The sequence below is a fragment of the Rhinopithecus roxellana genome, chromosome 4 (assembly GCF_007565055.1).
Source record: "Rhinopithecus roxellana isolate Shanxi Qingling chromosome 4, ASM756505v1, whole genome shotgun sequence".
In the NCBI taxonomy this organism is placed as follows: domain Eukaryota; kingdom Metazoa; phylum Chordata; class Mammalia; order Primates; family Cercopithecidae; genus Rhinopithecus; species Rhinopithecus roxellana.
The window spans coordinates 148,501,333-148,526,812 of record NC_044552.1 but is presented as its reverse complement, the minus strand read 5'-3'; the positions used below and the strand labels follow the sequence as shown (position 1 = coordinate 148,526,812).

General features: G+C 40.8%; 2 protein-coding genes and 1 pseudogene across 5 annotated transcripts; 2 read left to right on the top strand and 1 right to left on the bottom strand.

Moving 5' to 3' along the window:
- Window positions 1–265: 265 nt before the first annotated feature.
- C4H6orf120 (chromosome 4 C6orf120 homolog) lies at window positions 266–3,048 on the top strand. 2 transcript variants are annotated; one of them, XM_010388349.2, is made up of 2 exons: window positions 272–341; window positions 553–3,048. In XM_010388349.2, the coding sequence occupies exon 2, from the start codon at window positions 593–595 to the stop codon at window positions 1,166–1,168; it is 576 nt and encodes a 191-aa protein (XP_010386651.2). In that variant the 5' UTR covers window positions 272–341; window positions 553–592; the 3' UTR covers window positions 1,169–3,048. The 2 variants fall into 2 exon arrangements, with proteins under 2 accessions (XP_010386650.2, XP_010386651.2); XM_010388348.2 differs by having other exon boundaries at window positions 266–3,048.
- Window positions 2,051–22,793, bottom strand: PHF10 (PHD finger protein 10). 2 transcript variants are annotated; one of them, XM_010388347.2, is made up of 12 exons: window positions 22,169–22,793; window positions 19,310–19,416; window positions 17,106–17,236; window positions 16,125–16,208; window positions 14,448–14,581; window positions 14,200–14,349; window positions 12,952–13,061; window positions 10,636–10,789; window positions 8,433–8,588; window positions 3,813–3,921; window positions 3,335–3,523; window positions 2,051–2,257 (listed from the first exon to the last, which is right to left on the bottom strand). In XM_010388347.2, the coding sequence occupies exons 1-12, from the start codon at window positions 22,442–22,444 to the stop codon at window positions 2,172–2,174; spliced, it is 1,686 nt and encodes a 561-aa protein (XP_010386649.2). In that variant the 5' UTR covers window positions 22,445–22,793; the 3' UTR covers window positions 2,051–2,171. The 2 variants fall into 2 exon arrangements, with proteins under 2 accessions (XP_010386649.2, XP_010386647.2); XM_010388345.2 differs by having other exon boundaries at window positions 16,125–16,202.
- A 154-nt stretch (window positions 22,794–22,947) lies between these two features.
- Window positions 22,948–24,409, top strand: LOC115896884 (annotated as a pseudogene). The gene has a single exon (XR_004056793.1). The product of XR_004056793.1 is annotated as an uncharacterized LOC115896884 (transcript).
- Window positions 24,410–25,480: the final 1,071 nt, after the last annotated feature.

Sequence of the window (25,480 nt, the reverse complement as noted above, 5' to 3'; positions counted from 1 at the left end):
CACGGCACCCAGCTCCCAGGAGGGCACGCGGAGAACGAGCGCCACGCTCCGCCCCACGCGCGCCGCTATGGTTACTAGCCCGCGACTCACGCCCGCCGCTATGGTTACTAGCCCGCGACTCACGCCCGCCGCTATGGTTACTAGCCCGCGACTCACGCGCGCCGCTATGGTTACTAGCCTGCAGCCCCTAGCGCCCACGCCCCTTTCACTATCTCGCGGCAGCAGGCGAGGCCTCGCTTCCGGCCTGCTCACTTCCGGGCCTAGCGTCACTTCCGCCTCCCTGGCGAGGCTCCGGCCTCGGGTCCGGATGCGTATGGTTCGGCCCCTTGTGGGGAGCGGTGGTGAGTCCGAGAGTGCCATAGCGGCCCTGCCCCTGCCCCTGGTGGGCGCCGCGCTAGGGGGAGGGGTTAGCCCACCCCGTCTTCCCCGGGGCCTCACGCGGGTGGGAAGGGACAGTCCCAGCGACAGACCGGGCGCCTGGACGCGCCGTGGCCCCGCGGGCGGACGACGGGGACGGGCTCCGGTACTGAGCGCCTCCCGTGTCCCCAGCAGCGCTGACCCACTTGCAGACCCCGGAGCTGACCCGCCAGCCATGGCCGCTCCCCGCGGGAGGGCCGCGCCCTGGACGATGGCCCTGCTGCTGCTTCTGACCTCGCAGATCCTGTCCCCGGTGAGCTGCGCGGACGAGGAGGAGGTCCCCGAGGAGTGGGTGCTCCTGCACGTCGTCCAGGGCCAGATAGGCGCCGGGAACTACAGCTACTTGCGGCTGAACCACGAGGGCAAGATAGTCCTCAGGATGCGCAGCCTCAAGGGCGATGCGGACCTGTACGTCTCGGCCACCAGCCTGCACCCCAGCTTCGACGACTACGAGCTGCAGTCGGCCACCTGCGGCCCGGACGCTGTGTCCATCCCCGCGCACTTCCGGCGCCCAGTGGGCATCGGCGTCTACGGACACCCGTCCCACCTGGAGAGCGAGTTCGAGATGAAGGTGTACTACGACGGCACGGCCGAGCAGCACCCGTTCGGCGAGGCCGCCTACCCCGCCGACGGTGCAGATGCAGGCCAGAAGCACGCTCGTGCCCCGGAAGACGCCTCGCAAGAGGAGGAATCTGTTCTCTGGACGATATTAATTAGCATTTTGAAACTGGTACTTGAAATTCTCTTTTGAGTCATTGACCACGCTCTGGGGTATAAACCCTCCGTCTGTGAAGCTGATTGCAGTTTGCTGTGAACCTTGGTACTTGTACTTGGTTGAAGTTCTAGTTACCTTTTTCTAGTCAAGGGATGGAAAAATAAAGCCATACGCAGTTTTGTTACCTCAGTTACCCCCAAAAATAGGAAAAGCAGCAAGCACAGTATTTTCTTTTAAATATCAAAACTCCTGTAAAAGGACTGTGCACAATAAAGTGTTCAGACTCCATTTTCATTAGGCAGGTTGACTAAAAATGATTGCAGTATCTTAGGTTTATATATAAAAAAAAAGTAGAGCAACCTTTCATGCTGTGACACAGATCAAAGGTGGATACTTTGTAATTTTATTCTGGAGATTCTAAGCGAAGTTCAAGGTGTAAGTTTTCAAGAGTTACTAAAATCAAGTTGGAAATGATTTATGTACACTTCCCTGAGCCTGGACTAAAGCCTCGTGCCTGTACCCCAAGTAGGGATGGTACTTTTCTATACAAAAGGGATTTCCTGGCAGGCAGGTATTTACAAGCTTTGTTCCTGTACCAGTCCAATAATGACAACTCTAAATCCAGCTGCACCAAATCTTATTAGGCCATTTGTCATACCTATGAAAATTCTTTAGTTATTAAATAACTTTGTTAATGCTACCTATGGTAGGCCAGAAACAATGTAGATTAGGAAGTTTCATGAAAATTAACTTTTGGGGCTATGGAGAAATAGTTAAGTATCTTAAGTTGCTAAACATTTCCACTGAATTTTTGGAGTGAGCCAGGGTTACTATAAAATACTTTGGAAGATGATTTCTCTACCCGGAATTAGTTTGGAGGGTAAGAGTAGCTTTTGACAGAAATAAATCAACTGCAGATTTTAAGCTCATAATTTGCAGAAAAAAATCTTTTATTGGCATAAAAATGAAAATGTTGTAAATAAATTGGCACCAAATATTCCACTTAAATGCATATACAGTATTAGAGTCAAAAACTATTTTATCCCTCTTTGCTGTTTTTCCCCCTTCTGCCCACTTTCCTGGGTGTTGGGGGGGCCCGCTGACAACAGTCACAAATCCAGCGACCTAGGAAAAAAATTGTTAATATGGAATGAAAAATTATCTTTACAGGACTGAATTTTAAGCCCATCTAAACTCTTCTTCCTTAGCTATCACTAATGATATTCCTCTGTGGATTTTGTGGTGAGACGGGCACTATGAGTTCCTTAAGGAGAAAAATGTAAACTTAAGTAATCAATGCCATGCAAAATTCATTGCAAGTCAAGGGGGATGGGAGAGATGCAATGCCATACAATGATACGGACCTTTAAAAAAGTACAATCTTTCCTGAAATTCAAACACTATCATACTTCTAAAGTTCAATACATACTTCAAAAGTTCAAAACCCATTCTGGAATTTGGCTTTTTTAAGCCTTTTTCTCTCCTGCTCACTGGCAGCTGTGTGTCTTAACAGCATTCTTTCAAGTCCTGGTGTACTCTGCTGACAGCACTTTAAAACTTTTAAGTTTTTAACAGCACAATGATAAATTGTACCACATACTTGATCTGAATTACTACAGAAAAACAATTATGTCGCTTGCTTAATGATTCCCAGGAAACTTCGTTGTAGGGATATATTTTATAAGAGTATTATACAGTGTTAACTATGCAAGTAAGTTCTAAAATTACACAATTATCTGTGTAATGTTTTAGTCCAATTACTGTGATTTATTCAACTCTGTTCTAAAGTTACCTGGAATTGTCATGCTGCCTCAATTTACAGAAATCTGTAATCGATTTCTATAGAAATGTATAAAGACATAGTCATTGTGTTAAGTTTCTAAATAGATAACATAAAAATAAAGGCTTTGAAACAAGATGATGCTGTTACTTAAGTATTTCAGTAGAAAAACACCAGCTCGTATAGAACTGTACTTCCAAAACTTAGTCTGGGCATTCTGGCCTCTCATTTATCCTTTAGTTGGAATTGTCTGGGGATGAAAAGCTGATGGACATGACCCATATAATCACAGCTTTGGTCATATTTGCACATAGGAGTCCACAAGCTCTGCATGTCATGATAACGTTTATGCAGCCTTTTGGAGTGCAGTGCTGGGAGAGTCTTATCACCCAAAGATAGCTTGTTCTTTTTTTAATCTTTACCTGATGGAATAGCACCAAGGCCCACACAAAAAGTATGATAACCTCTGTCACACACATCACAGAACATCATTTCTTCTTCATGGTGGGGTTGTCCACATATAATGCATGTTTTACATTCCATACACTGCCATGGGTAGGTCTTAATCATAGAAACAAGCTCCACTGTCATATCCAGGCAAGAAGGATGGCCTAAATCAAAACCAGTATTAGTAGTATCTCACATAAGAATTTTTAACTTAATATGGCACATAAAATGCTAGTTTGCTTTAGGACTTGCAGAGAATAGCTATAATGTCAAATCACCAAAGAGAAATGAAAATACAATGCAGAAGAAAACACATGGACTGTGTCTGCCTCACAAGCTACCCTGTGTATTTATTTGATGACTCTGGTTGAAATCTACCTGAAACTATAAATTCTAGTTTTTGAACCAACAAATACGGTGGTTAAAATTTTAAAAAGACATTTCAATACTTACCACTATTCTCACATTGGGAGCAGTGTATAAGTGATTCAGCCTTTCCTTTCTTGTTGGACTCCTTACCCTTCAGACAAATTCCACATATAGCATTTGGAATGACCTTTGGCTGGAAGGGTAGAAGAGGGCTATAAATTCATGCCAGAAGAGCTTACTATGGGTTTAAAAGGAATTCTGTTACTTTACTGCCCTATTATTACTTTTGGTAACTTGCTAATGACCATTTTGAAAGACAAAACTTGACAGGAGTCTGCCTGCAATGTAAGATTGCTTACTGAAGAAAGCATTAATTTCATAAAATTTTGTAAACAGCATGATCTCATAAGATTAAATGTAGAATTCTATACTCCCTACATGCACAATAAGATCTGTTTAATGAATGGAAGGAAAGACTAAATACAATGTCAAATGTCACTATTAATTGGACAAGAAAATCCAAGTAGCAAATGACCATTAAATGTGAGACTTACTCTAAAGAGAAGACCATTTTAAACAGCTTATGTATTAATTTTAAAAACTGCTCTTTTCCAAAACTGTAAAACTAGATCTATAAAATATAAGTTAAAAAATCAGTTTATCCTCATTGGTATAGTGGTACTTTTTTAAAAATCAGTTTAAACATTTTTAATTGAAAGATGTCTCATGCATACATTGGCATGTACATAAATGTTTGTTGAAAACTTAGTTGTGTGATCATTCTCTTTGCATGTCTAATAAAAGAAGCTGTACTTAGAAGGATTTACTATAAAATAATGTAAAATTATAAAAGGGAAAAGTTAAGTTTTCAGACAAGCAAAAAAACATTGTAGTCACTTAAAAAATACACAGACCCTCTGAGTACTACTCATCTTTCAGATTAAAAACATGCATGGTCCAGTGAAGGTGTTTGAATTTTAGACATATTTGGTAACCCATGGAAATGACAAAGGAAAAAGGGTTCACTGCACTTAAAATTACCAGGGGAGGGAGGGCATCCGAACGTCACGGCCTTGACTGTTATGAAATGACGTTCACTCATGCTATAGGAATAAGTAAATAACAGTGGTAAAAAAGTAAAAGCAAGCATGGGCCAAGAACGAAAAGGGGTAAGGGGACATACATACACACACACGCACACACACACGTGCGCACACACACATAGATGAACTGGGAAAATAATTATTTTAATTAGAATTGTTTCATTTCTGCTTCATTCCCACCCTGCCAAATGCATCCCTTTCCTAATTTACTGAACCAAAAAGGAACCTAAACAAAACTCAAACTTTGTACATATTCCAGCTTTGAAATGTCTCACTGCCACCTTCATAACCTGTTAGACCTAAACAATTTGTTCTTAATTATTTTAAGTTTTGTACTTTTTAAACTATCTTTCTTTGCAAAAGATGACAGAGGCATTCAAAAAGAATTTTTGGCTTATTTATTTAAAAAAAGTCAACCTTATACATAAATATAATAAAAACAAGAACTCTAAACAATCACAAATGTCTCTACAAAATAATAAATATCATGGAAGTTAAACATACATATAAAACTTTACTATTAAACTAATTTCCTGTATGTATATTTTTATACCCTGCTCCCCCCAACAATAGGATAGTGTCACATGCTCAAACCATTTAAGTCTTGCAGTGTAGTTGCCCTCAGTTGTTACTGCTACATTCTAAACATAAGGTTCTCATTGTGTGTTCCTATACCTAAATAAAAAACAGCTAGGAAGTGCACTTCTATAATCCAAATTCTGGTTCAGTTTTATGACCATATCTGTACCTGCCATAATATACAGCAGAATGCTATCTCTTAATCCATCAAAACTAAGAAATCTCTTTTGGTTATGGTACCTGTACTAAATGTAAAAGATATACTTATTTAATACTCATAGTTTAAGTTAGATACTGGCATAGTAAGTACTCTAATATCTTTCACTAAAGTCAGGGAAGTAACCAAACAATATTAAATTCTAAAAACAGAACTCCTCACAGGAGATTCTTTACAAAACAAAAGCCAAAAGGAATAAAACACAAGGGTAGTCATTCACATTCTAGAGCAATTCAAGTTCTACAATCATTAAAATATACATTAAACACCTATGATAAAGGGACACCAAAAAATTGTAGGTTTATTTCTAAGTTTAAATCATAATGCTTTGTTAAATCACTTAGTTTTTCTTACCCAACAGTCTTCATCTTGATGAAAACAGGGCAACATGAGAGAAGGGGAAGACAGACAGCTTTGTAGCATTTTCTATGATGAATGCTGCAGCTCAATACACAAAGCATCTGCCCTCTCTAAGAAGCCACAGTGCTGGCATCCAGGACTTGACACAGCAGATAACAACCGTGGCTTAGAGAAGCCAGTCTCAGTGGATTGCACAGCTGAGGGAGGGGTGAATGTGCAGCACTCTCCCCAAGGCCAATGGAACACACTCCCATGTGTGTCTGGTTGAGACAATCAGTTCTACTTCAAATAACTGCAACATCATCAGTTTCACTACTGACAAGAAAATTGAAATACTCATCCTAATAGCTCTCAGCATCTCAAATAAAAGGCTCACAGTACACTTACTTCTCTACTTGAAAAACAGCCAAAGATAAGACTTTCATGGTAGCAATAATATAGTATAGATTTTAATTATATATTTATAGGCTGGAATCCTAATAATTATGCTTTAAATTTCAGGTTAATGTAACCTAAACAATACTGTCCTACGAATTAAGGGCAAGCACTAGTGAATCTTATTAAGCAAACCGACAGATACATTACTTTCTTGAATCTCATATTTTATATATATATATATAAAATATATATATAAAACATGACCTTTAGCTTGAAGTACCCTAATATTTAGGCACATCTTGGTTTAATAATACTTTTTATAAAGAGGTTAACTTTTAATAAACATGTTCACATTAATGTATGACTAGATACTGGTTGTTCCCATCTTTGAAATACCTGAAACATTTTTAGGTACCAAAAATGTTCACAGATTATGTAAAATATAAATTTTGCATATCCTACTTGAGTACTATTAGGTTCAGTTAATCTATATGATTTCTTGTATACTAAATCAATGATAGTGTTAAATAGTTCATTTCCAGCCTGTATTAAAACATCTATTTCAATATTCTCTCTTTTTAACCCATGATCAATCAAGCTTACTGTTGCAAAGATCTACTTAGCACTCAAGAGTTAACAGGACACTGTGCTTTGAGCGGCCACTTCCATTTAAAGCTCTTAGCAGACCAGTAGAACACACTCATTCATGCACACTGTTTCTGAAATTTCATCTTTGGAGCTCACTTGCTTTCAGTTATTAAGCATTAATTTATATATTTAAAGAAATTAGATAAGCTTTATATGTAAAAACAAGTACAAAAATCACATAGCTGCAGCCTATTGCAGCCACCCTTGGAAGCCAACCCTTGCTGAATTAAGCTTAAAATTTGCTTGCTATAGGCTACAAAAAAAAAAAAAAAAAAAAAAAAAAAATTTAAGTTACTTACATAAAAGCATTTTCTAATAAAACATGAAATACACTAATAGGTCACTTTTTTTACTTGAAGAAAGGTAAATGAACATGTTAGAACGTGTTCTAGTTAGTTTGACGGAAAGGTGACTAACTTCAGCCTGTTCTTGTGAATTATTTATCACAATCACAGTTCTGACATACAAGGTGTTCAACAATTTCACTTGGCAAAACTTCCTCATCAGCTTACTCTAAAATTTTCCTTCAATACACCTTCATAAGTGCAATAAAAGCATGTTCTAATACATTTCAGACCAAAGAATCAAAAGGTAGTATATTTTACTACCACCATCCCAAATATGAAACTGTACAGCTAATTCTTCCTTTTATGATATTCTTAAATCCCTATATGCAAATAAGGCTACACACCTCTCACCTCACTTTTTCTACAAAAGAAAAGGGAGGGGCAGACAGAGGGAGGAAAAGTTCAAAATATAATAATAGTTGCTGACAACCTACTACTTTACTCTGAGGATAATCAGATCAACAAGTTAACAAGTATGTTTTAATTCTTGTCATAGAATCATATAGGCTCTTTACCAAGGTTATGCTAAAAATCACACAATGTAAATACAGGTTTTATTATTTTCTATCCCAGAGTTAGCTAAATTTAGCATATGGATCAAATAATCCTTAGATTAAACCCAGATCTTTCTTAATGAAAGGCACTAAAAAATGCAACTTAGTCTAACAGTATACCCACTCATACTTCAGCTCAGCAGCTTTAGCTACACTAAATGCTGGGGCATTTAAAATGCCAAATAATTATGATCTTTACTCCAAGGAAAGAAAATATAAACTTCTGCCTATGAAATAATGTTTTAAAAACCCATACTTGCCTGGTTATTATTTCAAAGAAAAAAGACTTATAAATTGTACATATACAGAAACAGAAGCTAAACCATAGCCAAAAGTGACAGAAAGGCCACCAAGGAAATAAAGCAAAAAAGAAAGCAGCAGACAAAGGGCACACCATAGAAGAACAGCTAGTGAAGTACAGCAGGCAGAAGCTCCACAATCGTGAAAGTCAAGTTAAAATATTTCAGGGAGAGAGGCTGGTCAGTAAAGAAGCTGAGTCAGGGGCTTTTTTCTTCTACCTTGTACCCAGGAACTGACTTGGACAGTACAGAACGTTTGGGACCATCTTTTCTTGGAGTGGCAGCTTTGTCTTTTGATTTCTGTCTTCCCTGGAAAGAATCCTCCTGGCTGTCAGGAGGGCTTTCTCCTTCAGATACATTGCCAGAGGAGCTGTCCTGGAGTTTAAAAGGCAAAAACAAAGATTCTTTGGAATTAAAACAAATTTGAGTCTGGATTTTGAAAACTATGGAAAATATTCAAAAAAAGTTTTAAAGCCTTATCAATTTAAAAATAAAAAGATCATTCTAAATGTTAAGAAAGCTTATTCCAGTGAAGACGAAAGTAACTTATGTTAAAAATCATTCATCTTTCTTCTGAGTATGATATTGTATAAAACTGATTCCATTCATATCAGTGCCTTCATCAACTTTGTTTTCTGACATAAGTCACAAAAACGCAATTATCCGCTTCAGCTACTATTATACGACACACAGCTTCAACATCATTTTCCATGTCACAAGGGAACATATTTGTTTCACACAAAAATACATTGTTACAAATAAGTGTGGGTATTTTCACTGAGTACTAAAAGTCGTTAAGAAGGTCCTTAAGGAAAAATGAAGTGCTGCAGTTAAAAAAAAAAAAAAAATTCCTTCGAGTACACATTTGTGTTTTCATAATGTTAAACCATGCAGAGCCAATCCCTCAACTATCTACAATAGGATGTGAAAGATTGTATATATTCAAGGTTTAAGACCTCAATATCTAATGATTTAATTATTCATTTTATAATTTAAAATTTTCTAATTAGAACTTTCATATAAATTACGAAAATTATAAATGAAAAAATTAGATTATCTAGAGCCTCCCTGATAAACACACACTGACCAGAAACATGAATATATCCACTTCATCTTTTTTGTGGATGTCCACTTATATACATAAAGATACCGAGACTCACACATACCCCTAACCTCATCGTGCCCTCATTTTTTAAAACACAAAACTGGATTACACTGCGTATGTACGCATGTGTGTGTTTTGGTATTTTTTAAAACCATTATGTGCATGTTCTCACAATCATTAAATATTCTTTGAACTGCATTTCTATCCTATAAATGTAATATAATGTTACCCACTGTGGGCATTAAAATTTATTTGTAACTTCCAGCATAAAAAATACTGTCAACACTCAAACAGACCTTTTTTTCTAATTAAATTTTTTTCAGCATCTGATTAAATCCTTAGGATAAATTGTACTAGTGGATTTGCTAGGTCAAATTCTGTGGAACTTAAATTGGTAAGACTGCCAAAACGCTTTCCCATAATGTTGGATTAGTTTACACTTTTCCTAGCAGCATGAAAGTCAGCCAGCTTCATCACCCTTTGCATGCCATAGCTTCCCTTTCAGCAACATAACAGGAGAAAAGTTGTATCACCCCTTTAATACTTGAATAGCATCTTATTTTGCATAGTATGTATTATTAAAGATGTTTTAGAAGCTGCTGGTGACAAGGAAATAATGTCCATTCAATGGTAGCACAATCTCACATTTAGACTGGCTTCAATGAAAAGTCTGAAATAGCCAGTTACTTAAAACACAATGCTAAAGAAATTCAAAGCCCTATGTCATCACTGGGATCAAAGCCCTAAATGGTTTACATCAAGGGGATTCTGTTCTCCTTCAGGTCCACAGAATACACCAGCTGCCCATTGTCATACAAGCGCATTTTGCTACAAAAAAAGAGTCATACGGGAAAACCCAACAAATTGCACAACATATTACTAAACACAATATTTTCCTATAGGAAGCCTAAGATTAAGCAAAAGAAACCTAAGTTAATGCACTCCCCTAAACTAAGAAAACTGCGTTTCTATGTCAAGAGATCCAATTCTGTTTTGTTCAATATTTTAAGCTAAAGAGACAACAAGTTGAGCAAACGACTGTGAGCTAATTTTCCAATATCCTTGCCTAAATTGCTCATGGTAACTACAAAGGGGCAACTTTAAGTCTAAATCTTACCAAAGGCCACACACCGCTTGTTTTTTATCAAAACATACTATGAATAACTTTTCTTGATGAATACTTTCTGGAAATTACATGCAACCATCCTTTTTCAAAGACAGGGTGATGACAGAAGTTCAATATCACATTCCAGGAGAGCAATTAGCAAAAATTCAAAGAGAAAGGAAATGCTTCCTACTAGAGAGAAATGTTCTCACCGAAGTGCCTTTGTTTTTCCGTTTCTCGTCACCTCGACCATCTTCGCCATCATCTGAATCACCGTCACTGTCTAGAGCAGGGAGCTCAGGATCCAGAGGGGGCTCATATAGGGCTGTGTTTAATGGCAGATACCGCAGCTCATCTGGTGAGTACCTGAAGTTCAGAGAGTTTATTTTTGGTTTCCCTTTATTATTAAATATAAATAGACTCATCGTTGACCTATGAAGAGAGCCTTAAACTTCTTGAGTAACCCCAAAGACTTCCGAAAAATAGAGTATTAATTTTTCATTTTTGTCATCAAGTAGGGTTAATAAAAAGCCTGAAAATCTTTTCACTAGACTTATGTAAAATATGCATTTGATTCTTACTAAGAGATAATGCGCCTCTCCTCTTTGCCCTCAACCCAAAAAAACAAAACAGTAAATAAAATGTCTGTAGCCCCAAGTCTGACTGCCAGCTCACATCCACCTCCACCACTGTCCCAGGTCTTTGCTGCTTCTCTGTGCTATCACTCCACTTGTAAAACAGGCCTAATAATGGCATCTACCTCATACACCAGTGCATGGTACATGATATTACTTAAGATAATATTAATATAGAAAGCAAAATTTTTAGTAACAAATTATTGTAAACAAATTTGGGAAGCATGTATTCTAACAAATTTAATCATCTATTTTTTCTGAAACTAGATTGGCAATCTCTCCCCCTAGGTCAGACAGCAATGCTTTGTGCCACCTCCATTCTCACCCTCAGTAGTCCTCATTCAGGAAGCGACCCTGGATCAGGACTTCTCCAACTAAGACAACACACCAAAAAGCAAAGGGGGTGGTATACTTGCATATGACTTTTAATAATTTGCTGACACCAAAATAAAATTTTTAAAAATTAAAGGCCGGGTGCAGTGGCTCACGCCTGTAATCCTAGCACTGCGGGAGGTCAAGGTGGGCAGATCACCAGAGGTCAGGAGTTCAAGACCAGCTGGCCAGCATAGTGAAAACCTGTCTCTACTAAAAATACAAAAAATTAGCCGGGCGAGGTGGTGAGCACCTGTAATCCCAGCTACTGGGGCGGCTGAAGCAGGAGAATCACTTGAACCCGGGAGGCGGAGGTTGCAGTGAGCCAAGATCATGCCACTGAACTCCACCCTGGGCGACAGCGTGAGACTCCATCTCAAAAAAAAAAAAAAAAAAAAAAAAAAATTGAAGAAAAAGTTTTAAAAAACTGCTGCCCATGATTTAAATTTGAATTAAAAAACCTTTTTAATTTAAAAAATTTCTGCCCAAGATTTGACTTTCAAATGATGTGAGTTATGATACTGTACTTTAAATTCTATTCTCTAAAAAAATAGTCTATTATGAAAAACATATGGTTCCAGAGTAAGGCTTAAGGTTGAAGTAAAAGCTGAGACTTTAAAACAAAATGGGCTGGGCGCAGTGGCTCAGGCCTTTAATCCCACTACTTTGGGAGGCTGAGGTAGGCAGATCACAAAGTCAAAAGAGATCGAGACCATCCTGGCCAACATGGTGAAACCCCACCTCTACCAAAAATACAAATAATTAGCTGGGTGTGGTGGCATGTGCCTGTAGTCCAAGCTATTCGGGGGGCTGAGGCAGGAGAATCGCTTGAACACAAGAGGCAGAGGTTGCAGTGAGCTGAGATCGCGCAACTACACTCCAGCCTGGCAACAGAGCGAGACTCTGTTTCAAAAAAAAAAAAAATCTGTTAGCCCTGTTTTTTTTCAGTTACATTCAGTTTGGGAATGGGAGATAAGTAGCATTTAGGGGCCAGATTGGAGCAGCAGCCAGGCCAGGTCAGCAATGTGGCTGGGGCACCTAGGTGCCCGTGCCTGCCCCTCTGCTCCTTCTCTCATCTTCTCTGCAGTAAAAGTCAGTGTTTCTCAAACTCTAACCTGCACATGAATTATACAGACATCTGTTAAAATGCAGACTTTGAGTCACAGGTCTAGAATTGGGCCTGAGATTCTGCATTTCCAACAAGCTTCTGAGCAATAATAGTGCTCTGGACCACAGAACATACCCTGAGCAGTGAGGTGCTACAGAGCCCCCAGCATCTGTCTCTGAGAAACCCAAACAGAATGGGCAGAGACAGAGGCACCCAGACTTCATCAGCATATATTCAAATTCTGACTACAGGGTGTTATTTACCACAGAACCAGAGAAGAATAGCAACACAAATCCTATACAGTATCTTACGGTGGTATCTATAAACCCCAAAATTGTTAGGAGGCAAGTACAAAAGGCTCTGAAACCCCTTACCAATAGCCAATACTAAGTGTAACTAAAACGACTAAATACCTTTTATAATATTCCTGGAACTGTCCGGGGATGAGAGCCACTGGGTAAGAACTGACCTTTGTTCGCTCTGTTGGCAAAACTTTGTACTTCCCTTGAGGCACCTGGATAACCTATGTTAACATAAAGAGAAACACAAAACTGATTCCATGCTCAGAATCAAGGTTTTAGGAAGAGTCCCCACATGCTCTCCACTGAACGCCCACTTCTCCCTAGAAAAGCTACAATTTTAAGAGATATTGGAAGCTATAACCTAAGAGGACAGTTGGTGCTTTCAATTCTATATATTATCGTTTTAGAGGCCTATTCTCCTGAGGAATGGCAATGGATCTCCTGCTCGCTACTTAACAGCAGAGTGATCTGGGTAGCTTATACGACCTCTCTGTAGCTCAATTTCTTTATGAAATGGAAGTAATCCTAGTTCCAACCTCACATGGTTACTGTGAGAATTAACATGCAAATCTCTTTTAAAAACTCTTGGGACACATAGCAAGTATGATATGTAGCAATTATTAGTCTCATTTAGTAGAATTATCAACCATAAAGCAAAAGACATCTCACAAAAAAACGTAAATTATTATTAAGCACAGCATTAAAAATAATATCTCAACTTCCAAGGAGGAAAAAAAACACATGGCCAACATGGTAAAACCCCATCTCTACTAAAAATACAAAAAATTAGGCCGGGCGCGGTGGCTCAAGCCTGTAATCCCAGCACTTTGGGAGGCCGAGACGGGTGGATCGCGAGGTCAGGAGGTCAAGACCAACCTAGCTAACACGGCGAAACCCCGTCTCTACTAAAAAAATACAAAAAACTAGCCGGGCGAGTTGGCGGGCACCTGTAGTCCCAGCTACTTGGGAGGCTGAGGCAGGAGAATGGTGTAAACCCGGGAGGCGGAGTTTGCAGTGAGCTGAGATCTGGCCACTGCACTCCAGCCTGGGCGACAGAGCGAGACTCCATCTCAAAAAAAAAAAAAAAAATACAAAAAATTGGCTGGGTGTGGTGGCAGGCGCCTGTAATCCCAGCTATTAGGGAGGCTGAGGCAGGAACATCGCCTGAACCCGGGAGGCGGAGGTTGCAGCAAGTCAAGATCACGCCACTGAACTCCAGCCTGGGCTACAGAGTGACACTCCGCCAAGAAAAAAAAAAAAAAAAGGTGGTACAAAAAGTAATGATAAAGGGAGTAATCGGCACTCTGCAATAACAAGTAATAAACTAAGTTCAGGGGTACTAAATTTAAGTTATCCTACATGTGTCTGCAAGTCAAAATAAGCTCTTCTTTCTTCCATGCGTTCCCGGTTTAAGTTGCTATTAAATTCAGCTGCCTTTTTGGCAGCTTTCTTAATATACTCAGGCACTTTACTGGCTTCAACTTTCTGAGTATTCTGCTGTTGCATTTGCTGGAAAAAAAAATATACAGTTGGAAGTCACATACAACTTTATAAAATGTCATTCTCCCCAACCCAAATAAAAAATGCCAGTCACCTCAATTACTTACAGAATACTCCTTATAATGGTCTGTAATTCGTTGACGTTCTTTTTCTTGTAGAATAACAGAATACTCAGCATGTTTGGCTGGATATTCTTTTATCATTAAATCAATCACTTCATCACTGCGCAATGCTGTTAAACCTATTTTAGACCAAAAAATAAAAAAATAAAGAAGCTCTTTTAAGAATAAGTGAACAAAAGCACTCTTCAAAATTTACTTCTTCAAACCGCTCCACATTTTAATGGTTTTCCAATAGCCAAAGCAAAATATCTTAGTACACTGGAAAATAATTAAACTTAATATTAATAATATAAACTCAAGCAATTAAAAGATTATCTTGCAAAAGGCAAATATATCAATTTTTCAATCCAACAAGTTTATTTTTAAGATTCTATGTGCTTTGAACATATATCCCTTTAGTTAGAAACAACTGTTAAATAATGAAATGCACTATTAACAAGTACTACAGAATACTGGATGACTAAAGGAAAAAAATTCGTTGCATTAAAATGTTTGTGAAAGAAAGATTACAAATAAAGCACGGACATAATTATACAGAACTAACAACTGAAAAAAGTTTGCCTTTTTGCATTTTAGAGATGTGGTCTCGTCATCTTGCCCAGCTGGAGTGCAGTGGCTATTCACAGACATGATCACAGCACACTACAACCCCAAACTCCTGTGTTCCAGTAATCCTCCTCCCTCAGCCTCCCAAGTAGCTGGGACTACAGACACACACCATGCACTCAGCAAAGAACCTATGACTTAAAAAAGAAAATTGTACAAGCTTTGCACACAAAATACAAACACTCTGAAAACTCTGTAAAAATTATTAGACAAGGGCTGGGCATGGTGGCTCATGCCTGTAATCCCAGCACTTTGGGAGACCAAGGCAGGTGGATCTCAAGGTCAAGAGTTCAAGACCAGCCTGGCCAATATGGTGAAACCCTGTCTCTAATAAAAATACAAAAATTAACCAGGTGTGATGGCATGTGCCTATAGTCCCAGCTACTAGGTAGGCTGAGAGAGAATTCCTTGAACCCAGGAGATGGAGGTTGCAGTGAGCTGAGATCGTGCCACTGCACTCCAACCTGGGCAACAGAGCAAGACTCTGTGTCAAAAAAAATTAGACAATTACACTCTGTTATAGAATAGAGGTTGATCCTTGACTTGCAATGGAGTTACATATGATAAACCCATCCTAAGTTGAAACTATCCTAAAAAGAAAAAGCATTTAATACACCTAACCTACCAAACATCTTTGCTCACCCTAGCCTACCTTAAACCTGCTCAGAAGACTTACATTAGCCTACAGCTAGGCAAAATCATCTAACACAAATTTTAATATAAAGTGTTGAATATGTCATGTGATTTGTTACATATTACACTGAAAGTGAAAAGAAGAATGGTTGTATAGACACTTGAAGTATGGTTTCTACTGAATATGCATTACTTTCACACCATCATGAAGCTGAACCATCATAAGTCATGAACCACATGTGTGTTCAAGCTTCATTCTCCTGTGCATTTTAACAATAATAAAAAATGAAGTAAATAATGTAGCATTTAAATAGTTCAATTTATTCTATTAATTTTGTAAAATATTTTAGGAAAGAACATACTTATCCAGTATCATCTCATAAATGTTCAGCTTGAAAAATTCACATTAAAAGCTATTCTTACCTAGAGTGCACTGAGTTTCAGTAATGACATTTAGTTCTCTCAGGTAGAGTTTCTCCTTGTGAGACAAATCTCGTCGCTCTAAATCTCCAAAAAAAAGATCAAAAGACTATTAAAAACAGCAAAACATTATGCATTCATAAACCTTTTAAAAGCTTAAAAAGCTTGATTTTTTAAAATATTCGTATTACATATTCCCAATATTATTAAAGGGGCTACAAAAAATATTACAAATTCAAGAAATAAAACTCAGCAAGACACAAAAGTTAGAATAAAATAGAAAATAGAATAATCCAAAGTAAGAAGGTCATATAAATAACTATACTAAACTAGTTCATGAGGAATAGCCTTTCTCAAATTCAGATATGGCTCATATAGCTAACTCTATTCCTTAGATCAAGGGACAATGGTAAAAATCCCAAACTTGACTATAAAATGATTTGTTCTAAAATTTTCCCCAGGAAATTCACCTTTCCCGTTTTGCTTTTAAATCAGTTTATGAGCCATAGAAACTATCAATAACAAAGAGAGATGCTGAATGATAGTAGTAAATGAAAAACAGCCAGGCGTGGTGGCTGACACCTGTAATCCTAGCAATTCAGGAGGCTGAGGCAGGACAGCTTGAAGTCACGAGTTTGAGACCACACAGGGCAACATAGCAAGACTTCACATCTCTAAAAAAATAAAAATTAAAAAAATTTGCCACGCATGGTGGTGCACACCTGTAGTCCCAGACACTTGGAAGGCTGAGGCAGGGGGACAGCTAGCCCAGGAGTACAACGCTGCAGTAAGCTATAATCGCACCACTGCACTCTAGTCTGGGTGACAGAATGAGACCCTTAGTCTTAAAAAAAAAAAAAGAAAGAAAAACAGCAAGCACAAGAATATAAAATACATTATAATCTATAGAAAAATTCAGAAGTTGACAGTGTATCATAAAGAATTACTATCAATTATAAATTAATCTATTATATAAACCAGTACCTGGATATTTTCTTTTAAAGGAGGTCACACCCAAATATTCACTGACTTGTTCTTGAAGCATATAGTATTCTCCTGTTTCATCCGGTGGCCACTTGTACTCTATCAAATTTTCTGCTGGATAGTAACTAAAGCTAAGTACAGAAATATATACTATGCATTAAATGTGGCTTTCATTAATTTTTAATCACTTTTATTGAGGATATTTTGAAAACTATTTTAAGTATTTAAATTATTTGCCTCCTATGTTGACTTCCTGTGTATCAAAGAAAATTACAAAACAGGTACAAGGAATGGAAATAATTATCTGGTCTACCAAGTCAAAAAGGTACATTGAAAATAACATCTTTTATACACTGGGAAAAATCTAGAATCACAATTGCTAAGAATGAAGGCATTTTTAGTTTAAGGGACCTATGAGGGTAAAGCAAGGTGATGATGATATCAGCTCTGAATTCTTTCTCTTGGACTTAAAATGCATAGCCAGTATTTCATCCACCCAAGGAATAATCAACTTCTGTCTCTTGTCTACCGTTCAGTGAGTCATAAATAGCTGAGAAAACAGAACTCTTAAAAACCTGTATCTTAGTGCATCATATCATAAACCATAACTGTTTGTTCTCAGATATTCTACAAACCCAGAAGCAAAGAATAGACCTAGTTTGAAGGTGCCAGGTTATCATAGTCCATCTCCATCCTGAGTAACAGAGCACAGTTCAGGATCTGGGCCAATTCAACCTCTAAATCAGACACAGTAAAGTGACACTATGTTATGCATCCATCTATTTAAAAAGTAACCTTCAGAAAGAACAGTGTTCTCAAAAATGGTGCTGGGAAACTGGGTATCCACATGCAAAAGCATAAAATTGGACCTTTATCTCATATCACAACTCAAAATGGATCAACAACCTAAATATAAGAGCTAACTAGAAAACTCTTAGAAGAAAACATAGAAATCTTTCACAACCTTGGATATGGCATTACATATGACACCAAAAGCACAAGCAACAAAAGAAAAAATAGATGAAAAATTTGGGCTTCATTACCATTAAAAATTTTGTACACAGACACTATCAAGGGAGTCAAAAGACAACCCATAGAATAGGAGAAAATATGTGTCAATCATGTTTTTGATAAAGTATTAACACATAAAATATATTTTAAAAACTCCTACAACAACAACAAAAAAAATACAAAATGGACAAAGAACTTGAATAGACACGTCTCCAAAGAAGCTATACAACAGCCAAGAAGCAGGTGAAAAGACGTTCAGTATCACTAGACGTTATGAAGATGCAAATCAAAAATCACAATAAAATATCACTCCACACCCTTTAGGATAACTATTATTTAAAAAAATGAAAAATAACAAATTGGTGAGAAATATGAAGAAACTGGAAACTGTGAATTGCTGGTAGGAGTGTAAATTGGTGCAGCCCCTATGGAAAACAGTTTGGCAGCTTCTCAAAAAATTAAACAGAGGATTACCATATAATCCATCTACTCCATTCCTAGATAAGCACCAAAAAAAACTGAAAACACAAACTCTGAACACCAGTGCTCACAGTAGCATTCTTTACCTTGGCCAGAAGGTGGAAACCGAAATGCCCAACAACATCTGAATGGATAAACAAAATGCTGTACATACATAAAATAGAGTATTCAGCCTTAAAAACAGAACAAAAGTCTGACATATGCTACAAGGATGAACCTTGAAGATACTCAAAATTCTAAGAGAAATAAGCCAGCCACAAAAGGACAAATATTTTATGGTTCCACTTATATGAAGTACAAAGTAGTTGCATTCATGGAAATAGAAAGTAGAATGATGGTTGCAAGGGGCTAGGTAGAGGGAGAAAGGGAAGTTATTGCTTAATGGTTATAAAGTTTGGGGTAGTGGAAAAGTTTTGTAAATGTATGGTGGTAATGGCTGTACAACACTGTGAATGTAACTGATGCCAATGAATTTCACACTTAAAAATTGTTCAAATGACCAATTTTATGTATGTATGTATTTTACTATCATAAAATTGTTTTTTAATTACACTCAGTAGCAAGACCAACTTTGGTGGCACATTACAGAACAGGAAGAAAATATTCTACAATTTTTAATAATTGCCTTTGCCAGAGCTGGGGGAAAGAGGAGAGGATGTTAAGGCAAAGAGAAACATCACAAAAAATATTAATAACTGGTAAAATGACAGTACCCAAGATCTTGACTTGAAGTTTCACAACTCCTAGAACTATCTCCTGAGCCCATTCGCCTCCTTTTGGATGGCTGGGTCCCATCATTTGAATTATCTTCATTATCATCCTATACATTTAAAAGATTCAAAAATAATAATTAGAGAAAGAATGAAAGAACAGTAAGTCTCAATAAGTGAAAGACTGTCTAAGGACAAGTAGTCATACAAGCATTAACTTCTTATTATAATTAAAAGGGACCAAGAGTTTGGCATGAGCAAGACCTGGAATAAAATTTAAAACTGATCTTCAATCCAATCAAAATAAGAACACTTTCAATTAACCCGTAAATGTAAATCTGCTTTTGCTTTCTTGCCAACTGAGGTTAAAATGCTTTCTGCTCTTCATAAACACATAAAACTGCTGCATCACTGTAGGATTAAAGCAAACTCTCCTACCCAAGACCAGGGGGAAAAAAAATGTATGGATCATTTACAGCTCTCAGTTCAACTTGGAGTCGGTTCATAGGACTATTTTAATTGACTAGGCATTTATGTCCCCATGAAAAGGGGACATACAAGACTGAAAACAATTCTAACTATTCACTCTTCTTCTTACATTGCTAAAGGTTAGCAAAAATATACCCTAGTAAGGGTCATCAATCTATAATATAGCAACACACTCTTCAAAAAAAGAACCTTGAGAGGGGGAGGGGAATTTTTTTTTTTTTAAAGAAGAGGCTTATATATTTTTAATGTAATACGTTATGTGGCAAGAACATCAAGGTTATAAATTCAAACACTGCACTCAGAAAAAGTATCAGACGTTAGGAAATTGATTTATTTACTTATCAGTCAAGGCTTAAGGTCTAAAAAAATCACAATTTTTTTAATGTAATATATATAGCTTTTAACGCTAATCCAATTTTGCTAAATATCATGGTATTCTTGCTACATATTAAAATGAAAGGAATCCTACAAAAGAATATAAAGTGGCAATATGGTATAGTGGCCAGGCATGCCAGAGCTGGACGGCCTAGGTTCTCACTGGGCACTGTCCCTTACTAGCTGAGTAAGTTATTCTCTGTGAGCATCTCCTTATATGAAAATTTGAGACTATAATAGAGCCCTTGTTACATGGCTAATTCAATGATAAATGAGCTACTATATTAAAAGTACTTAGAACAAGGACTAGCGAATTATCTGACAAATATTAGTTAAAATGATTATGATAACAAAGTCTCAAATGTCCCTAGCTCCTAGGAATTGACTGGTTCCTTTCCAAATAGTAAAATATATAATCTTTTTCAGTCCTTATAAAATTAGCATTTCATTAAAGAGCTCTGCAGTCTAAATCTACTCTGAAAATTTGCGTATCACAACTGCAACATTTCGTATTCAATACTCTTAACATAACTCATTTTAAACATTCCAGTATTTTTTCTATTTTATTTGTGAGCATTTTAAGGATTTTTATGTCCTTAAGTATACTTCCCTTTAGCTAAAAAATTGAGACACTCAAAAATATACAAAAATAGTTAAAAATGCAAAGTGCTCAAAAAAGCTGAGACTACAATTTCATAAAGTGTTTTAAATTACTACTACAAATTCTAGGCAAAGGCATTATAATATAAAGTGAGCATCTGGGCAGAGAGCCTTTTTCTAGAGAGAGGCAGTAACAGCAATATTGTTCCCAATACACGACGGAATAAGGTAAGAATTTCCGTGTAATCGCAATACTGATACAGAGGCCCATGTTTTTAAAGACTCCCAAAATGTACTAAATCAGAGATGTGCCTTCCAGAGTTACAGGTGGTTTCCACCTACGGATCAGATGAATTTCTATGCATCACATCCTTCTTAAGGCTCAGGGGTCAAGAATGCACTCAGCGGGCACTAGCTCAGTGCCCTCCAGGTGCCCAGCCAGACGTCAAATGCTGCAAGTGCAAGGATGTGCATTCAGAGTCTCACAATCTAGTTACTTCCATTGGCGAGGGCCTTTGAGGAACCTTCAAAACGAGTCTTTCTCTTACGGCACGACAGACGTGCGCAACAGGAAAGGTTCCCAGGCAGGCGCAGCCCCGCTAGGCTGCCACAGGATGGCTTGCCCCGCCAACGCGCACACCGCACACCGCACGAAGGCTGGCTGGCTCTGAAGCATTTCAGTTCCCGCCGCCATCTAATTTCAATCCAATTTCAAGTTTCGAGGCTTGTTAAAACATCATTCCTCCCTTCCAACCTTCTGTCACAAACTGCTCGCCTAACTTTGGAACCAAAACGTTTTGATGCGTGACACTCTACTGCTCATCTCCATTTTCTCCACAAACACCAATTTTTCACCTCCTCAAGCAGTAAAAAGTTTTAAAAAAAAGACTTCCGCTGAAAACATCCGGACGCTTGCGTATTTACTTAGTTATTACACTAAGTTCACTAACTGAGTGTGTTGATTTTCCATATCGTTCGCCACTCGGTTTTTTGCAGTAAGCTTTCAAACACTTCAGCAAACTATGCGCGGAATGAAGACTGAGCGAACGCGCGCTTCTGCAGGCCCCTCCGAGGCCAACTCTTTCGGCCCCGGACGCGTTCCGTTCCGCGGCTGGCCCCGGAAGAGGCGTTTAGGGGACAAGCTTGTCAAGCGGGGCCCGCCGCCAACTTCGGGGAAGCCGCGCCGCGTCCCCCGCCCGCCCGCACTTGTTGCTCGCTAGAGGCCGCGGGCTCCCCTGGGGGCCCCGCCTGGCCGACCACCCCCGGTTTCAGGCGCGGAGCCCGGCCTGGGGCCCACGCCCCCGAGAGGCTAGGCGGCCGCCAGCGGGCCTGGGCCGAGGCCCCGGCAAACGGGCCCCGGACGGGGTCAGGGTCGGGTCGCACCGGCCGCTTCCTCACCTTCGGGGACTGCGCTCCGGGGGTAGCCGGGTCGCTGTCGCACGGCCGCGGGGACAGCGCAGCCCCGGGCCCGGCCGCCGCCGCCATCAGCCCGAGCGCCCCGCGCCGTCGCCGCCGCCGTCGCCTCCGCCTCGTCCCGGCCGCCGCCGCCGCCGCCGCCGCCGCCGCCGCGCGGGCCCCCCGCCGCCCCGGCCCCGCCCCCTCCGCCCGCCCGCCCGGGGGCCGGCCCCTGCCGCCGCGCGCCCCGCGGCCCGCCAGCGCCGCCGCCACCGCCATGGCCGCCGCCAGCGCGCTGCCCGCGCGGGAGAGCGCCAGAGGCTGGGAGGGCGCGGGGCTGCGGGCCGGAATGGAGGAGGCCAGGCGGCGGCGGCGCTTCTCTCGTCAGCCCAACCCGCCCGGCCGCGGCCGCCGCCTCAGCACCGCCGCCCCCCACAGCTCCGCCGATGGCCTAAGCGCCGCTGCCCCCCACAGCGCCGCCGCGGCTCCCTTCAGCCCCGCCGCTTGCTCGCCTCAGCGCCACCGCTGCCTCAGCCCCGCCGCTCCCCTCAGCCCCGCCGCTCCCCTTAGCCCCGCGACCGCCTCAGCCCCGCCGCCGCCTGACTCCCCACGGCCCGGCGCTGTACTCGACCGCGGCTCCCCCCAGCCCGCGGCGCGCCCCACCTCCCGCCCGCCCTCCGGCCCGCCCCGGCCCGGCTCGTCGCCACTTGGCGCGCTCGCAGCCGCCCCCTCCCCGCGGCCCCCGGCCCGGCCCCTCCGCGCGTCACCCTAGCTCCCTTCCTCTCTCCCGGCGGCGCCCGCCCTGCCCCGCCCCTCCCGGGGGTCCCCGCCCCACCCCCTCCCTGCCGGGGGTCGCCCTGCTCGGAGCAGCCGCGCGGAGACTGCGCGGCCTCCGCCTCTGCGCTCGCAGCCGTCGCTCCTCGCCCGCCTTTGTTCTCGGGCCGCCCCTCTCGCTGGCGACGCTCCGAGAGAGCCGCGGAGCCACCTGCCAGGGCCGCGCTTCCCCGAGCATCCAAAGCTGCCTCCGGGGGCTGTCGACGCCCGCGCAGGAGCGTGCGGGAGGCACGGCGGGAAGAAGTCGCTGAGATTTGGCCCTCTCGGCTTTGCGTTCCCGCGTGGTTGATGCCTCCGCGGAGAACGCGGTCGGCCGGGAGCCGGGGAGGAGCCTGGACGCTGGCCTGGCAGGTACCCCCGCGAGAACGCGGGAGCCGGTGTGTTTCAGATGCATTTATTACTGGTCTCGGGCTGCATCAGGGCACTTCTAGGACCGCACTAAAAACAGCGGAAAGTGAGGCGCCGAGCCTGGGTCGGGGTGGCCCGCCGTACAGCTGGCCTCACGGACTCCATTGCCTGTGTCTGCAGATGACTTGTTCTGGAGAGTAAAAAATGTTCTCGGATTTAAAGTACAATCCTGTTTCCTTTCCATTCATTAGTGTTGCCTACAATCCTCAAACAAAAGTTGGTAAAGATATAGGGATTATTTCTAGCGCATCACATTGACAAACACCGACGTTAACACGCCCAGTCCAGCCTGGCTCACTTGCGTCAGGTCGGAGAGGTCACCAATGACAACGCCGGGCCTTCAAGCCACTCCTAATCCAGCTTCGTTCTCTCAGCCGCAGCCAGACCAGCCTACTCGCCTCTGCCCCACCTCGTGCAGGTGTAAGCTTCCGCTGCACTCCTTGTCTGAATCTGCCAAGAAGAAACTGCATCTTTCAACTAAATTCTTTTCACTGATAAGGGCCCTCCAGTCAGATTCTCTGGATAGAGTTTAGTGTTTTGTTTTGCTTTGTTTCGTTTGAAAAAAAAAAAACAAAAAATCTCTTCAGCTATTTGGTACTCCTTTCCCTCCGGGATTTTGTCTCTAGATTGTGAAAGCTGGCAGAAGATGGAGTCAGGGAAAGCCATGATGGGAAGGTTCTCACTAATAACTGCCTGATATAAATAATTGGCACAAAAGACTGCCAAAACCACAACCTTGCACAAAGGCCACAAAACTACACAAAAAATGCTTCAAGGACATTTGCGCTGCAACTGCCTGTCCAACCTTGGACTGGCCATCCCCTTTGTTACTTATCTTTGTAGCCAAGGATAATTGTTTCAAAACAACTTATGTAATCCTCCTCGTTTTTCCTTTCTAAACCCCTTGTCTTCCTTTACCTCCTTGAATACACCTATAGTTTACTATGACACCATATTCTACATTGCAATGCCAGCTCTCGAATATTTGTCATGTCTGGCAAACCTGCCTGTTATTTAGATTGACAAATTCAAATGCAAATTTATTCCGGAGTCAACAAATACTGATTCAGTCTTCCGATGTGCAAGGCAAGGAAGAATATTAAGGAGGCACTGTATATATTAGATCCCTGCCTATAGGCAGCTTCAACACTAACACAATATGGTACGAATATATAATTGTACTTTAAGGCAGCGTAACTGGGAAAACAACTAGCAACTAAAAAAAAAAAAATGGAGTTTACTACCAACTAAAACAATGGAGGTTTCAAGGTTGACATAGAATTTGAAAACTGCTTTAAAGACAGGTAGGAAAGATACAGGTAGATGTGCAATGGAAGTAGACATTGGGTTTCAAGCCCCAAACAGGCTGAGGGGTGGTGAAATAGACATATTCAGGTACATCAATCATTCCAGTTTGGCATAAGAATAAGGTAAATGAAGATGGATTCTAGGAGTTAAGGATGAAATATGTAGGGAGGTACTATGATGTAATGGAGAGAACAAAGATTTAGAGTTAAGACTTTGGTTTGGATCGCAGCAGTGTCACTTATTAGCTATGTGATCAAAGGTAAATTAGTTAATCTCTCTGACCCTCCATTTCCTCATTTGTATAACAATAATGTCCAATTATTCCACAAATATTTTATGGAAAGCCAAGTTTTAACTAAGAACTATGTTCAATGACGAAGATATAAAAAACCATTCATTCATTCATTCATCAAATACTGCCTTACCGTTTACTGAGTTAGGCCCTGGAAATACGGTAATAAGGGGGAAAAAAAGCATGAAACTTATATGAGACCACTTATTTTATGCAGATATAGGTGAAAATAAGGCCCAAGACCAAGAAATCCAAAGGTACTCAACTTGTGGAAGTAAGATAGAGAAGGAAAAAGAAGAAAACTAAGTGTAAAGTGCTGTAAACTGAAAGGAGAGAGTGTTGTTGTTGTTGTTGTTGTTGAGACGGAGTCTCGCTCTGTCGCCCAGGCTGGAGTGCAGTGACCAGATCTCAGCTCACTGCAAGCTCCGCCTCCCGGGTTTACGCCATTCTCCTGCCTCAGCCTCCCGAGTAGC

Excerpts from the sequence above, each read along its gene's own strand:
- C4H6orf120 (XM_010388348.2), top strand. The coding sequence starts at position 308 with ATGCGTATGGTTCGGCCCCTTGTGGGGAGCGGTGGTGAGTCCGAGAGT.
- PHF10 (XM_010388347.2), bottom strand. The coding sequence starts at position 22,444 with ATGGCGGTGGCGGCGGCGCTGGCGGGCCGCGGGGCGCGCGGCGGCAGG. Across the intron at positions 14,350-14,447 it reads ACCATTATAAGGAGTATTCT|CAAATGCAACAGCAGAATAC; the intron begins GTAAGTAATTGA and ends TTTTTTTTCCAG. Across the intron at positions 13,062-14,199 it reads ATTTTGACTTGCAGACACAT|GTTATCCAGGTGCCTCAAGG; the intron begins GTAGGATAACTT and ends ATGTTAACATAG.